This window comes from Solanum verrucosum, unplaced genomic scaffold (genome assembly GCF_900185275.1).
Source record: "Solanum verrucosum unplaced genomic scaffold, falcon-dt-bn FXZP01000121.1, whole genome shotgun sequence".
In the NCBI taxonomy this organism is placed as follows: Eukaryota; Viridiplantae; Streptophyta; class Magnoliopsida; order Solanales; family Solanaceae; genus Solanum; species Solanum verrucosum.
Genome location: NW_026020509.1, coordinates 69,094 through 85,015, shown reverse-complemented (window position 1 = coordinate 85,015; position 15,922 = coordinate 69,094). Strand labels below are relative to the sequence as shown.

At 34.7% G+C, this 15,922-nt stretch overlaps 3 protein-coding genes across 3 annotated transcripts; all 3 read right to left on the bottom strand.

Moving 5' to 3' along the window:
- Nucleotides 1-148: 148 nt before the first annotated feature.
- Nucleotides 149-2,183, bottom strand: LOC125809764 (protein PHYTOCHROME KINASE SUBSTRATE 3-like). The gene has a single exon (XM_049489362.1). It carries the CDS (start codon nt 1,694-1,696, stop codon nt 314-316), a length of 1,383 nt encoding a protein of 460 aa, XP_049345319.1. The 5' UTR covers nt 1,697-2,183; the 3' UTR covers nt 149-313.
- Nucleotides 2,184-3,340: 1,157 nt separating this feature from the next.
- LOC125809679 (probable methyltransferase PMT2) lies at nt 3,341-7,608 on the bottom strand. The gene is made up of 7 exons (XM_049489272.1): nt 7,547-7,608; nt 6,508-7,165; nt 6,101-6,311; nt 5,484-5,772; nt 4,433-4,822; nt 3,821-3,898; nt 3,341-3,603 (listed from the first exon to the last, which is right to left on the bottom strand). Exons 2-7 carry the CDS (start codon nt 7,156-7,158, stop codon nt 3,375-3,377), a joined length of 1,848 nt encoding a protein of 615 aa, XP_049345229.1. The 5' UTR covers nt 7,159-7,165; nt 7,547-7,608; the 3' UTR covers nt 3,341-3,374.
- A 1,155-nt stretch (nt 7,609-8,763) lies between these two features.
- LOC125809722 (60S ribosomal protein L34) lies at nt 8,764-10,697 on the bottom strand. The gene is made up of 4 exons (XM_049489318.1): nt 10,557-10,697; nt 10,289-10,368; nt 9,092-9,201; nt 8,764-8,988 (listed from the first exon to the last, which is right to left on the bottom strand). Exons 1-4 carry the CDS (start codon nt 10,633-10,635, stop codon nt 8,895-8,897), a joined length of 363 nt encoding a protein of 120 aa, XP_049345275.1. The 5' UTR covers nt 10,636-10,697; the 3' UTR covers nt 8,764-8,894.
- Nucleotides 10,698-15,922: the final 5,225 nt, after the last annotated feature.

Sequence of the window (15,922 nt, the reverse complement as noted above, 5' to 3'; positions counted from 1 at the left end):
TGTTGCCTCTCACTGAAATGCTTCTTTACTTTCTTGTATTGAGGCTGTTGTGTCTTTTCTTGGCAAAAAAAGATAAGTCATGATATAAAGCTTTGTTTGATTACAAGATAATTAGTAGTAGGTGCATAGCAGTTAAGTGGAAGACAAATTAGCTAAAATAATAAAACTAATATATTCTCAAGAGAGACAAGAAAAATACAAATTCATTACTAAAGATATTACAAAGTACAAACTCCTAAAATTCAAACTGAATTTATTTCAACACTCTTATTTAACAAGAAATTACTGATTAATTAGGGGGTAATCATCTCGATTAACCACGCTGGTGATGTTTTGTATTCTCACCAGTCTTGTATACAGTTTCAACCACACTTACTGCTTTGTGACTCTTGCAACCTAAAAGCCCGCCTGGCCGGGCTTTTTGATCTTCTTTGTTGACTGCATTCTTATTGGTTTTGATGTTTGTACATGCTGCATTTCTTGGAATTGCATTACCACTAATGCTAATTCTCTTTGCATCATAATCTGAGATAACTGATGAATAACCAGCAGCACTGTCTGTGATAACACTCCACTCGATACTGGCCTCACTTGGTGCATACTGAGTTGTTGGAGACATGCAGCCAGGAACATAATCGCTAGTTTTTGAATTCATGAGTCCATATCCACTGCTAGATATATTCTCAATTTCGAATAAATCAGAGCTAGCATCACTAGCCATGTCATCGCAAACTGTACTGCTTCCGATGGTTGTACTAGGGAGGTTTTGGGCTTTAGGAATGGCATCCCAAGTTAACATGGAGAGTTTCCTTTCTAAATTTACTGCTATGTCTCCTTTTCTCATTTTTCCGGAGCCAAACACTTCTATTGATTTTCTTTGTTCTTCTATGGTTTGATCTTGATCATCCAAGTGTTTTTTGACTACTCTCAACTTCTCGTCCACAGAAGCCGTGCCAGAACTTAGTGCAAAATGACCTGTTGAACGTTTTGATCCTGGCTGGGGAAGTCCAGGTTCCGAGCTTTGATCCACACGGACTGCTTTTTTTCCTGAACAAGGTCTGGGGCAACCAAAGCTGGCAAAAAAACTCCTTCCTGTCGACTTCTTCTGGTTTGTTTGATATCTATTTCTTGGAAGATTTTGTATCAGTGCACTTTGACTGTTAAAACTGCTTGCTTCTGAATAAATGCTTGGAGTTCCTGTCCGGGAACTGGGTTTCAGGTGGGGAAGATCCACCATCCCGTTGTTCGTCTGCCCGCCATACTTCACCACAGATGTAGGGACAGCTCCATATTCCAGTTTCTTGTTGAAATACTTGTCAGCTCCAAATATGCTTAGTTCCCCGTCTTTCAACTTGGTTCTTTCTTGGTGTTTCTGAGTGCTAACCAAAGTTTGCTGAGGAAAAACAAATGCAATAGTAGGATCTTGAACAGGAGCAACACCTGAGGTCTTAAATGCGAAGTTGTCTTCTTCAGTCTTGAGATAAGAAGAGAAAGACTCAACGCGAAGATTGGCAAGGTTATCTCGAGTGTTATTTGAGGATGGTTTACTAGTAGGTGCCTTAGTAGCTCTTACAGCAGGATAAGGCTCTTCATAAGAGCCTCCTAGTTTATGTAAAAAGCTCTGGTCATCAGGGTTGCTAAGGTAACAAGAAAATGATGCTACGCGAAGGCTGGTTACATTATTATTGGCTTCCATGGAGACAAAATGCTTCAGGTTTCTGTTGTTTGATGAAAATTTTGAAGAGAGTGAGATCCAGAAGCAACGATTTCTGGGAGGAGCTTTATCGGTTAATATCTTTACAAGTGTGGAAGAGTTATATGACAAGCTTTGAGACAGGAAGGGACAGAACAAAACTCAGAAAAAAAACAGTTTACCAACAAACAAGAGATGAAAGACAACAGAGATTAGAAAGCTCATAACCTATAAAATAGGAAGTAGTTTATAGACTTTGAAAACTATAGATGAGAGAAGCTTTCTTTTTTTCAGTTGGTTTCTTTACGAGCAGCCCTTTATAATTGGCTCTCTCTTGGAACCTATGGGGTTGTAACTTGTATAACTTTAAGATGGTGGATCCTACATGTTTTGAGAAGCATAATATTTGACAGTCTTGTCACTTCTTTCCAATTCTCACATGACATGTAATAGTGATTTTACAGTAACTATGATGTTTTTTGACTAATGATAAGATCTTCCATATCAATAAGAAAATATGGATATAAATCCATGTAAAATATGTAATAAATGCTAACGGGGTCTAGGAATTGGCGGCAGAAAAAGAAGTGGCTCCAAAAGAAAACTCAGAAAAACAAAAATAAAGTTACACCACTCATTCAAGTGAGCCCCAAAAGTAGGACACCAGCATTCACATCATAATGAATTCTGATGCATTGAAATTCCATTTTATTACACTAACAACTACTTTCATGATGTAGGTAATTTAATCATTTGGCTGCTCTTTGGTTGTATCAAGATTAAAAGCTGAGTGTTATCTTTTGGCTGTTATGTTAAACATATGCCAACTTGGCTTACAAAGTACAGCAACAAAAAATGGAAGCAGGTGCTTGCATCTGTATTCCTTTACCGATCTAGCTGCATCGATTTTGAACCCTCAATAAGTTGTACAATTTTCTGCACTAATGTTAATACAGCTTTGATCCCATGACTTATCGATCACACGATGGTAAAACTTTACCATTGCATCAAGGCTCTCCCTCTAGCCAGTCACAGTAAGGATTTGATTGAATAAATCTCATGTGTTTTTTTGTTCTGTTAGCTCTAAAATCTATGTTGTTCAGGATTCTTCAAAAATGTTGACGGGTGCATGTAGGATCCTCCAAGTAGTGTATTGTTGGAGGATCCGACACCAGTGCAACAACATTTTTGGAGAATCCGAGCAACATAGTCTAAAATTGCATTTGGTCCATTTCTAGTCTTGTCATCAATAAACGAAAGATGAAAGCACAAAAAGTTTAAAATAGTCGATAACATCAAAAGAGATTAGATCTTTTACCATAAGAACTCAATTTACTCTGCTGGAATTACAGAAGAAATGCTGGTAAAGATATGGTACAACTGTGAATGAACTAAAGATTAATTGCAATGGTGTTAAAATGATAATAAAAAAAGATAGGAAGAAAGCGCTAGACGAAATTAAACTAGCCATGATAACCTACTCATATTTCTGCTCTGCAACCGCCAAAAATGGAAAATGAAAAATGGCTACCATGAGACTTATCAGAGTTCTCTGCTTCATTCATCAGTTCTGAGTTCCAGTGGTGAGAATAATATCTCTGGCGCCGGTGAACCAAATACTGCAGCATTGACTGCCCTACGATTATCTACCAAAATGCTGCCTAGACGATGCTATTCAATCTCAGACAGTTGAGTTGTTATCACCTACAACCCAATATTTTCTGACAGCAAATAGCACCTTTTCAGGGATCAGAGGGCCATCCTCATGATCCACCATTTTTATGTTCCACCTCATACCAGTTGCAATTCTTTTCACCTGGGTGAGGACATCTACATGGTCTCGCAATATGACTGCACCTTCTGGTCGCAGAATCCTATCCATCTCAAGCAGAATGTCTTCAGCACTACATCTGCATTGACATATGGCACAATTAGCAACTTTAATAAGATCTAACTTGGAGCACATATTGGTTAAGCGTTCCTTATTGTTATCATCGCTGAAACTAATAGCAGTGACAAATACTGAGTGGATATTGACTTAGATTCAAAGAGGGAACAAAAATATATGGCAATCATCTCCCTTCTATATAGATATTTCATATGTATGAATTAGTATATAGAACTTACTTGTCTTTGTATAAGCTGAAAACTCTATTTGCATGAATAAGGTCATATGTCCGAGGATACGTAGAGAAGGCTTCACACCTGAATGAAATTTGAAAAGAAGATGAAATAAGAAACTTCATCATCAGAAAGATAGTAAATTCAAATCATATGAGGGAAGAGAAGGGTCAGTGCATAAAGTTGCAATTTTAGCAATCACAAAATTCAAGGTGTGATATAAAATCTCTATATTAAAATTCGAAACTTAGGTTACCAACATTATATGGAGGGAAACAATGTATTCGAATGTAGTTGAAATGATTTGATATTACTTGAAATCCAGCTTTAGAGGACCCTGAATTTGCTATGAAGGCCAAATTATTTATCAGTGTTGGAATGAGCGTAGTACGGGATTCATACATCCAAACCGAACTAGTTTTGCATTGAAAAGTTACTGATCGAACTAAATACTTTAAGCTTTGCAAGATCTTTCATATGCAATTCAGCTATCAACCTGAATGAATTATCAGACTTTTCACATGTTCATTTTCTACAGTCCATCATCAATAAGAGAAGAAAAGAATAGGTAGGAGTGATGCTAGAGTCCAATGAAAAAGATAGTTTCAGAAAGTTTACCAGTCATGATATATGCCGATCAAGCCTCGTTCATATACAACTCCAAGAGTGTCTTGCTCAGCTATAGTTGGCACAACATTCATGACCCATAACTTGGGTGATTCAAGTGCTGCAGCAAAACTTCCAAGGCCAGCATTCATATCCATTATATTTCTATACCTCCCACTGTCGAGGATCTTATTAACTCTCTTATAAGAATTCACGTGTTTTTTCCATAACTTGTTGTCCTCCTTGAATGAATCAACAGATAATCCAGGGACAGATCCACTTGCTATTCTCGGAGGAACAGTATTAAGTCTATCTGGAAACGGCTTAAGTCCCCCACCAGCAACTTCATCTGAATTAGTTGTCTCAGGATAGGGAGTTACGCATGCCTCCATCTTCTTATACCTGAAGCCCCAGGATATTGGTTTAGTATAAAGTAATGAAGGCAATCAACTTATTCAAATGAACAAATATCATTACTCACAGAGACCATATAAACCTTAAAATGTTGGTGGATGAATGTTATGCAATTCAATGTTATAAAGAATTTTATGTTGTTCATAGAACAATCATTCTCCGGATATCTTTGTGGTTTCAACAGTATTCACTAATTAATTCTTCACAGTTACTGAAACGGGAACATCAAATTATTGTTTGGCATGGAACATTCAGAGCATGTATAAATATTGGCATAAGATGAGTTTTAATGGAGTAATAAGATCCAGTGAGGATTCACATAGCCGAAACTTGTTTGGGACTGAGGCATTGTTGTTTTTAACATTCAAACCATAAAGAGCAAGTCCAGGTAGTATTCAACATGCTTGTCGATATAAGACCAGAACATGGCAGCAAGAAGCAACATTCACATAAATGTGTGTAATCAAATTGCTGCATAACTCAAAATATTCTGTGAATTGAAGTAACTAGAATTACAAAGCAAGTACTTGAAACTTTATATATGCATTGACTGAACAAGAAGGAAGAAAGAAGACAATCTCCTTCACTATGGCTATTTGAAATTCGGAAATCTTGATTAGATAACAGATTATTAGGTGCAAGAATTTACCAGACATTTGCTGCATTCGAGGATTCACATAGAGTTACACGAGAATCACGTTCCCTGCAGTACTCATTGTTTACTCTTTTTCTCCATATGGCAATCTCACCTTTCTCATGCTTCTTTTCCCAGCAGAGAAGTTCAGCCATTTCTTCAATCCTTCTCTGTTCCTCCTCCAGTTCTTCCTTGGGGCGTTGCCACGCTTGATAGTTAACTCGCCAGTTGATGGGAGGACCTGAAAGTACCCAGTAGCCCCCTGGTCTGAGCACTCGGTCTACCTCCGTCATGTACAATCCATCTGTTAAGAAAGTAGAATTTTGTTAGGAAACAAACAGAAACAGCATTTGTGTACTAACTCTATACCAGTGCAGACACTCCACATTGAATTTGCTCATTCGACTTGGTACATTACCAAAATGAGAATTAAAAATGTGTATTGATTAATAAGGAGAATATCATGAGCACAAGGCAACTTCGGTCAAGATTAGTGATGATTTCTATAAAGATTAGTAGAGGATGGAAGGAGCAGTAAGCCAGTTATGTTATCCTGCTTTTCAACAACTATTGCAAGAGAAGGAGCTAGCAGTTGCAAGTGGACAAAAATCTCCAAAACTACAGATCCTTACCATTTGCACCCCAAGGAATCAAACAACGTGAACAATGCGCCATATCAAAAGCTCTAGATGGATATGGCAATTTTATGGTTCCAAGTACACCAATAACTGCTGGAACACCTCTTTCCAAAGCAAATTGAACTTGAGCTTCATGCGAGTCTCTGGGCGCGAAGGACATGGTTAGAACATTCTTCTTGAAAAGGTATGCACCCCAACTTGCAACCTATGATATCACAAACATTCAAATTTAAAACTACTATGCAATCAAACACCACTTTGGAGAACCAAGGAATTAATGCAAAATTGTAGAAAGTACCATTCACCGTCATGAACTCTAACTAGTAAGGTTATCATTCAAAAGGAGTAAAACTACTAGACAGATAAAGCAATGGAGAATATTGTAGAAAGCTTTGACTCACCCCACATCCGGTATCCAATGCAGTTCGTACAGTACCATTTTCAATCGGTATAACAGAAGCAAGTTGATCAATATATGCATCTGCCCCATTGGGGAACTGTGTTCCACCACCTGGAAATCTAAATACATTTCCTTCATATTGAACCCAATTTTGCACTGCCTTCTCAACTGTTAAGCTCTTATGTGGTGCATTCGCAAAAGGTACATAGTCACGACTCTTTGGCCATGAAAAAGGAGTCACATATCCTTTTGGGGCTGGAATAAGACAATGCAGCTTCTCTTCATCTGGAGGACAATGTCTCTCCCTATAGTTCATATTTTCTCGAGGAAATGTCATTGCTCGCATTTGATCATGACATGGTGTATAATCAATGTATTGCTCGCCACATGGTTCAATCTCCTTGACATCTTGCTTGGGATCATCGAATGAGGTGCTTTGATTCCCATGGTGAGTTTCATACTCCAAATTAGGAAGAATACCGCAGTCCTCCGCTTTCTTTGTTATCTCAAGTGCTATGCTGTCTCCCTTCCCAAAACCACTTCTTTGCCACACTCCAAGAACATAGAAGAAACAACAAAGTGCAGCTACGATAAGTAATGATGGTAAAGAGCTTTTACTTCTGTTATCCCCTGGATTTCCTTTCGTTGCCATGATCAACCTGGAATTGAAACTTTACATTTCAGACTACTTAATTGGAAGCAACATTGAAGCATATAAAATGATTCTCAATGAACTATACTCGAAAGGAAAAAATCATTAATGATGTGTTACTTAACTCTTAGACATAATCACATCAAACAAAAGCATATAACTCAAGGTTTTGAAAACTAATAATACACAAATTGATCTTGAAAAACTACTAGGGAAATATAATTCCGTACAAGAACCAACAAGCATTTAGTAATTCACTCAGTACATGGTCATCAAAGTTCAAAAATTAACACTTATATAGAGCAGTTTGATGCACTAAGCATCTCATGTTCACACAGGGTCTGTGATCCAAATTTAAATGAAATATATGCATAAAAAAAAATCTTACTGGATATCAGAAAAGCAGCAATGTTGCAGTTAGTTCCGATTAGATCAAATCATTGTTTGTGTGAAGAATGGATATAATGGGGTGGTTGTTTGTTTTGGTTAAGACCTAAAGTGAAACAAATAACACTAATTAGTTGTTTTTGCACGGAATCCAATGCAGTTTGGGAGAATTGAACAAAACCAAATCCGACGATTTCAACGATGAGGAGTGAATTTTGTTATTGACCGTTTACTAATTGCTCTATCGATTATTACGCTTTAAACAACAAGAACAAACCAAATTTCCCGCGAACTAGGGATTCCTATTAAGTCTCAACTAATTAAATTATTTTTTTTACACACTATGTATTGTGTATTTCAATTAGTTATTTACTTTATAATCTATGAATGTTTGTTTAACCCCTGATAGTATAATTTTGTTTGTATGAATTCAAATATGATTATTTGAATTTTTGAAGTAAGATTTATATAGTTAAAAACTACATAAATAAATAAAAGAACAACGACTCTCCTCGAATAGGAATATTAGATTAATTATACCTAGCACCCCTGCTTGAATTTTTATAACAAAACAGAAGTTCCCTGCACTTATTGGTTATAATTTGTTATACATGGCATGGAAATTCTTTGCTCTTTCTTGTATTTATACTTTATGCAGTACAAATTACTTTACTTATATCCTTTATATCCAGACCGATTAATCTAAAACTGAAATTAAAAAATTCAACCTTATGCGAGCTTATTCGGATTGTAGTTTGTTCTAACCAAAATTTTCATATCCAATCCGAATGGCCACCCTTGAAATTAGTATATGCACCTCTTATCTCTCTTGCACTTCCTCATACGATTTCTTTCGCAGAGTGAAGCCCAAGAGAAAACATATGAGGAAATGCAAGAGAGATTGGAGGAGCTGGAATAAAGATTAAAAGTGCACTTTGTAAATTTAAGATTCACTTGTATCTCTGTTACAAGCAATGTGTGTATGGTGATCCTTTTTTAAATGGTAACAGTACTTGAATATAGTGATCCTAGTGAACTCCATGAGTAATAAAATAACAAACATGACACAGACTTCCACCTCCATCAATCAATGATTGAGGACCAACCACAAACATTTTAGTACATTCATCTAGCTAGATGAATCCTGTGTGATATGAGGTAAAATTAAGACTAGACAAACACCTCAAACTTATATAGAATGGCAATGGAGTCAAAATATAATCAACTAGAGCAAAAAACTGCCTTAAATTGTTGTAGCAACAAGGTCAATTTGTAGCACAAAACTAGTAAACACTTGAATGTCAAAATTTCACCAAAACATAAAAAGAAAGTTCCTCTAATCTCTCTGCTTAACTCTTAGATGCCAACTTTTCTTTGGCTTTTTGGATCTTCAAAACCTTCTTAACAATTTTTTGCTCTTCCACCAAGAAAGCTCGGACAATCCTGCAAACCAAGCATTACTCAATTATTGAAGTTAAATACAAAAGAAAATTAAGGAGACATATAACAGACATGGACAAGCCAACAAACATTTAAGAGAACAAACCTCTCCCTCACTGCTCCTCCAGACAATACTCCACCATAGGCACGGTTCACAGTCCTCCTGTTCCTAGACAACCTGGACCTCTTGTACTCAGCTGGTCTCAGGTGAGGAATCTGCAAAACAGCAAAGCTTAAAGATTAAAAAATTGCTCCAAATGCTTGAATAATTAACTACCACAACATAAGATATTAAATAAACACGCACAAGGAGAACGGGTACTAGATCCATTGGCAATGCTGAGACGTGTTAAAGGCAATACACAACATCACATGCAACTATTTATGAAAAGAAGCCAGCAGAAAAGCCAAAGTCGGCACTAGTCAAGTGATAAATATTAAATATTAAAGCCCTGCTGAGACGTGTTTAAGGCAATACCCAACATCACATGCAACTATTTATGAAAAGAAGCCAGCAGAAAAGCCAAAGTTGGCACTAGTCAAGTGATAACTATTAAATATTAAAGCCCTGCTGATGGATCTAGCACTCGTCTCCTTTAATTCTAGATAAAAGAATAGCAATCTTATTTATGGATTAATGAAGAACAATTGTTATTCCTTCAAGCATATTAAAATTACATAATGACACCATATTTCTACCAAATCTGGTGGCACAATTTGAAGGAGCTAAGAGCTACCTCATTTAGGGGCACAAGAACAATAGAATTGAGCAACTAAAGCCTACACTATCTTAATAGTGGAAAAAATGAAATGTCACACCTAGATTGAACACTCATGATCATACTACTGCAGAAGAAATGTTTAAGCTTCAATCTAAGTTGAAAACTGTCTAAAGAAATCAAACAACGACTCTCAAAAATGAAAAATAACGTATTGATTAAAACTAACAACCAAAATCTATTGATTATAACTACACAACTGAGATTTCAGACAACAAAATCCAATTGAATACATGATACATCAGAAACAACAATAATTCCTGACACAAATTGTAAAATGAAGCTCCATTAAGGAAAAGGGTGGTCTAATGATTGCTGCTGAGAATACATAATAATGTGAGACAGCACAAAAAACGTGTAGTGAACAAAATGCAGCAGAATGCAATTCTATTACTAAGGGTATCAAAACATTAATGCAAAGCACAGCACTGGCAACAGAAAACATTAAAAGTTTTGATCAAAATAACAAATATTAAGCTCAGGCATTTGAATCACGAAATGCAAACAAAGAAAGAGAGCATTACCCCCTGAATCCTCTTTCCAGTGACAGGGCACTTGGGACCATTAGCCCTCTTCTTGGTAGTCTGATAAATCAACTTCCCACCTGTATTTCAATCAATCAATCAATCATATTACATCAGCCACAACTCAATCCCAAACAAGCTAAGATCTCTATCGATCGTCTACATTCATTCTGATCTATTCAATCCATATCATAGCAATACTAATTTATACTTAAAATTGAATGAATAAGCACAAATCAAACTACAGAAAAGATATGATTGTTTGTACCAGGAGTTTTGACGACGCGGTGCTGGTTGGATTTGGTGGCATAGCTGTGGCGCTTCCGGTAAGTGAGTCTCTGCACCATCTTTAGAACCTCTCTCTCTCACTGTCTCTCTCTCTCACTAGGTTTAGGCACGGACGGAAGAGGGAGTGGAGATTTTGAGATATAACTTAAAAACCCTAATCGAGAATTTGCCCTAGATCCGACGGCTACTAAGAAATATATTTGGACGGTTGTGATTGACAAATATTTGGGCTAGAGCTACTCTTTTGGGCTGAAATCCAATCCAGCCCAATTGGTTGTTTGGGCCAATATTATTTGTTCATCTAAATGATATTGGACTGGCGATTTGCTTCATTTGGTCAGTTTATGTTCCTTGTTACGTTAAATAATGGAATAATAACACTAAAATAGGATAAATATTCTTGTGACTCATAGGACTATTTTCCCCACATTTAGCTGGTCATTCAAAAATTACCTTTAGTAGAATGAAAATCGAAAGAATAATGTTCAAATAAGTCTGAATTAGACTTGTATACATCCGTAGACATTATTCATGAAATATTCATAAAAAGATCAAACTTAAATTATCTTAGTTCGAGAAATATTCTACTAACGGCTCTCGAATCATGAAGAGATCTTATCATGAGAGAAGAATCAAGGGAGGAACAGAATTGTATACCCGCACTATTTATCAATATAATCATGTTTCTTGTGATTGTAGTTTATTTTCTAAATCACTTTTAAATTTATTGCAAACAACATCATTTTTGAAGCTAAATATGAATAGGTTTTGCAAACTGAACTCTTTTCATTTTCTAGAATAATCTTTAAGACTCTTCGACTTCAATCAAATTCATGAGCAAAGTACGTTCATTGTTGCATGCAGAGGCGGATTTACGTAGGACGAAGGGGGATCCGAACCCCCTTCGTCGAAAAATTACACTATATATATTAGATTAAATTTTTAATACATGTGTATATATATAGTACTGAACCCCCTGAACATACACCAAAGGCGTAGCTCAGTGGCGTTGGGGGTTCAGGAATTCACTCTACTGCACGCGAGGTCGTGTGTTCGAATCCGGGCAGAGGCATTTCTTTTATCAGCTTATATTTTAGGCGTTTTAATTTATTTAAAAATATAATAATGCAATCAGAAAATGATGTTTAGTTCCAAAAAATTAAAACGCTGATTGGGAATTTAGGTTTAATCCGACCCGTTTATATCCAATTTGACCCGTTTAATTTATTTGTGGATATTATTTATGTGATTAATTTATTTTTTTTGAACCCCCTTGATGAAAATCCTCCCTCCGCCACTGGTTGCATGTATAGCTTTCTAGAGTACTAGAGACTATGTGATCTACCACAACTTCTATATTCTAGCATGTTTGTATGTGTTGTTTATTACTCCCTTTGTCCCTAATTACTTGTCCACTTTTCTTTTTTTTAGTTGTCCCTAATTACTTGTCCATTTTGACAAATCAAGAAAGGACAATTTTTTTACGTATAATACCCTCAATTAATTACTTTGAAAAAGATAGAATTTCTTGAAAATCTTAAGTTTTTAATTCATCCACTTCATAATTAGTAGGGATAAAATGATAAATTTACTATGTCAATCATTATTTTCTTAATAGGTTTGACAATTCAAAAGTGGACAAGTAATTAGGGACAGTGGGAGTATTCACGTGAGCAATAACTTTCCAACAATAATTACGTGTAAATTCAGACGCGGAGCTGGTATTAGGAGTTTGGGGGTTCTAAATTTCCTTCCTCTTCCTTACCATTGAGTTGTCAAACAGATTTGTTAGGGGTTCACAAGGTATTACTTAATTTTCTAGTACAAATATAGGATCTATGGAAAAATTACTTATTCGTCCGAACCCATGAACCCCACCTAGCTACGCCCCCGCGTGTAATTGGCTTTTGAGTTTTCAATAGTGTGAAAATTTATGCTTGAGAAGTACAACTGAAATGGGGTACGTTATAGAGGGAAGGGCGGCGTCCGAGGTTGACATATATGTCCATATATCCATGCTAATGAATGAAAAACAGCACCGTTACAATTTGCAATAATCCTCAAAAGCACAGCCACAACCAAATTTAAGATTATTTGTCTTGGTAGCAGCCTAATTAATGCTATAATAGTTATATGAGATGTAACTTGTGATAAAATTTTAAGAAAATACTTGAGATTGACAAAGATACGAAAATGATGTAACAAACATTTTTTGTGTACCCAAATTGAAATCTCTTCCAAACAGTATGTAGGTAGGTGCTACAGTCAGATTTAATGAATCACATATAATTGAGAGCAATGGTGGAGCTAGAAATTTCACAAAGGGTGTCCAAAAAAGAGGGAAAAAATTGTTGCTAGTAAGATTCAAACACAGGAGCACTTAGGGCTCTTTCAAGACATCTAAAAGCACAGGGTTACAACACTTTGTTCTGTTAAGGGTGTCCAAAATTTATTATTTGATCACTTCGTTTATCATTTTACTAATATATATAGTATTACATTTCGACAAAGGGTGTCCAATACACCCTCACTATAGGATAGCTACACCCTAATCGGGAAAGTGATTGAAAAAGGTGATTATAATATAATACTAAAATCGTAAATTATTAAATCGAACTAATGATAGAAGCAACAATACTTTCCGATCAAACCCTATTAGTTCAATTAACACAACAATATTTTGGAAATATTGCATGTCTGTATGATTTTAGTAGAACTACGTAACTTTTTCTTGGTGATACAGTAACAAATGTTATGTAATGATCACAACAAATTTTTTTAATGAAAAAGAGATCAAGAATATTGTACTATAATCTAATTTGTTACTAATGTGTATCATTCTTTACGAGTTCAACATCGTTGATTGCCTTTTCATCAAAAGAATTAATTGTAATTGGACAATATTTGTGATTATATCTTCTTTTTCTGTATCATACGTAAGTATATTGTATACATAATCTTCTAGAACTATATAACTCAGTAGAGAGTAGAGACCATGTCAAAATTGACACTAATGAGAAATTGTGTGGAATAAATAAGGTGGCAGAGGTTTGACTTATTATTAACCACCCCAAAAAGCAATTTAATGCTTATTAACGTTTGTCAACTCTTGACATCTTTGGCATCGCATTAATCATTTGTCGGGAAGTGGTTCAGTAGTCCACGTTGCACCAGATCACATGGCTCAAACGTGGACCCACACACTGCCACGTGTCGATCAGATTGAAGCTGCCCGGACTGAAACTAGGCCCAGTTTAATTTCTTCTTGATTTGGAGTGGACCCAGGCCCATCTTTGATCTTACAGCTCTTATCGGGTTTCGGATTGGTGGGCTCCAAGTGTACCAATAACAAGTGAAAATTTTATAAATGATATTCTCTCTGTCTCAATTTATGTGATACTTTTTTGTTTTTCAAGAGTCAAATAGTTTAAGTTTGATCGAGAATTTGCGCATGAAATCTTCAATTTTTTTGAAATGAAATTTATATATTTGTAAACTACGTAAAAAGTTCTATAAGTCACAATAATCGATAATTCAAAATGTTTAAAAGATCTAAGAAAAATTTACGGTCAAAGATAGACTTGTTTGAATCTCGAAATCCAAAAAGTACCACATAAAATGAGACGGAGGGAGTATTTATTAGACTAATATTTTCAAGTTATAGCAGTAGAATAAAACTTTCAAGTTGTAACAATAAAAAAATTCAGATTATAACATTTTATTAAAACAAAGATTTTTAAAATAATACTAAAAATGATTTTATAAAATATCATAAAAATAAAAAAACAGATAACATTAAGGATAATTAATAATGCCATAAATTTAGGGGATTCAAAACAAAATATGAATATTGGTTTCTTTTTTTTACTCAATTAATTATCATTAAATCAAAAATCATATTTATTTATTTTTCAAACGTTTCTCTCTCCCTCTAATTTTTTTCTGTCAATTTATTTTCCCTTTTTTACTCAATCAGTTAAAATTAATTCAAAAATCAAATTTTTTTTTTCTTTTTTCAAACGTTTCTCAGTCGCTCGAATTTTTTTCCAGTGATTGTTGTCATTCACGATTAATTTCAAAATATTCTTGGTTCAAAAATCTTTATTTTGTGGTAATGGTCAGATTCTTATCGATATTAATAAAACATGGTGATAGATGGGATCCCTCTGGTTAGTATTCATTGCGATTTATTATTTGTATTTTTTTCCAACTTCAGTAAAAAAAAATTAAGAATAATGAAACTGAAAATGAAATTTTCAAATGTTGGTTGTGTATAATAGATTTAAATTGTGATTTTTTTGTATGAACCTTCGTTTGTTTCATATTACAAAATAATTTATGTGAAAATTGAATAAATGATGTTATGAGCTTTTTGTAAATTGATTTTTGTAATTTGTATATGGTAAACACCATGTATGTGGCGATTTTGTATTTATATTTGAATGATTTGATTATATTGTTTCGTGACAGTGTATGAAATAGTGATGATGTTATCGTTGTAAATATATGAAATGTGTGTAAAAAATAAATGTATGAAATGTGTTTTATGGTATGAATTCTGGTAGACTGTTTGGAATGATATTGGTGTGACTAAGTAATGATGAGTGTCTATAAATTTGTGTGATAATTATGAAGTTGTGGATGAAATTTATATTAGGTTGGTATGAAATTTGAATATAAATACAACATATTTATTATTCATTTGTATTATGTACGACAGACTGTTATTTTTTTATGAAATGCGCTTTATGGTATGAATTTTGGTAGACTGTTTGGAATGATATTGGTATGAATAAATAATGACGAGTGTGTATAAAATTGTGTGAAAAGAATGAAGTTGTGGATGAAATTTGTATTATCTTGGTATGAAAAGTGAATATAAATACAACATATTTATTATTCCTTTGTAATATGTAAGACTAACTGTTATTTCTTTTAATGAAACAGGGAAATATGTTAATTTTCAGATGGATGAGATTATCTTTGAATCTTCCAGTCTGTATAGTGGTCTAGTAAATGCGATAACATCGCAACTTTGGATAGATGTTAATATTAAGTCAAATTTAAGTATGGAAATGGTATCCAACTGAAGTACACTGATTGAAAAAATATGTAATTGATATTTCAAACGAATTAGCCAACATAAACTAGTTAATGTTGTATCCAATTGGTATACACTTGATATAAAACTGATGTCCCACTGAAAAAAAGTTTAAAAATAATACTTGAGATTTCAAACGAATTAGCCAACCTAAGACTAGTTAATGTAATTTCTAATTGGTATCCAACTGATATCCCATAGGAAAATAGAAAAAACAAGACGTAGTTGAGATTTCAACCAAATTA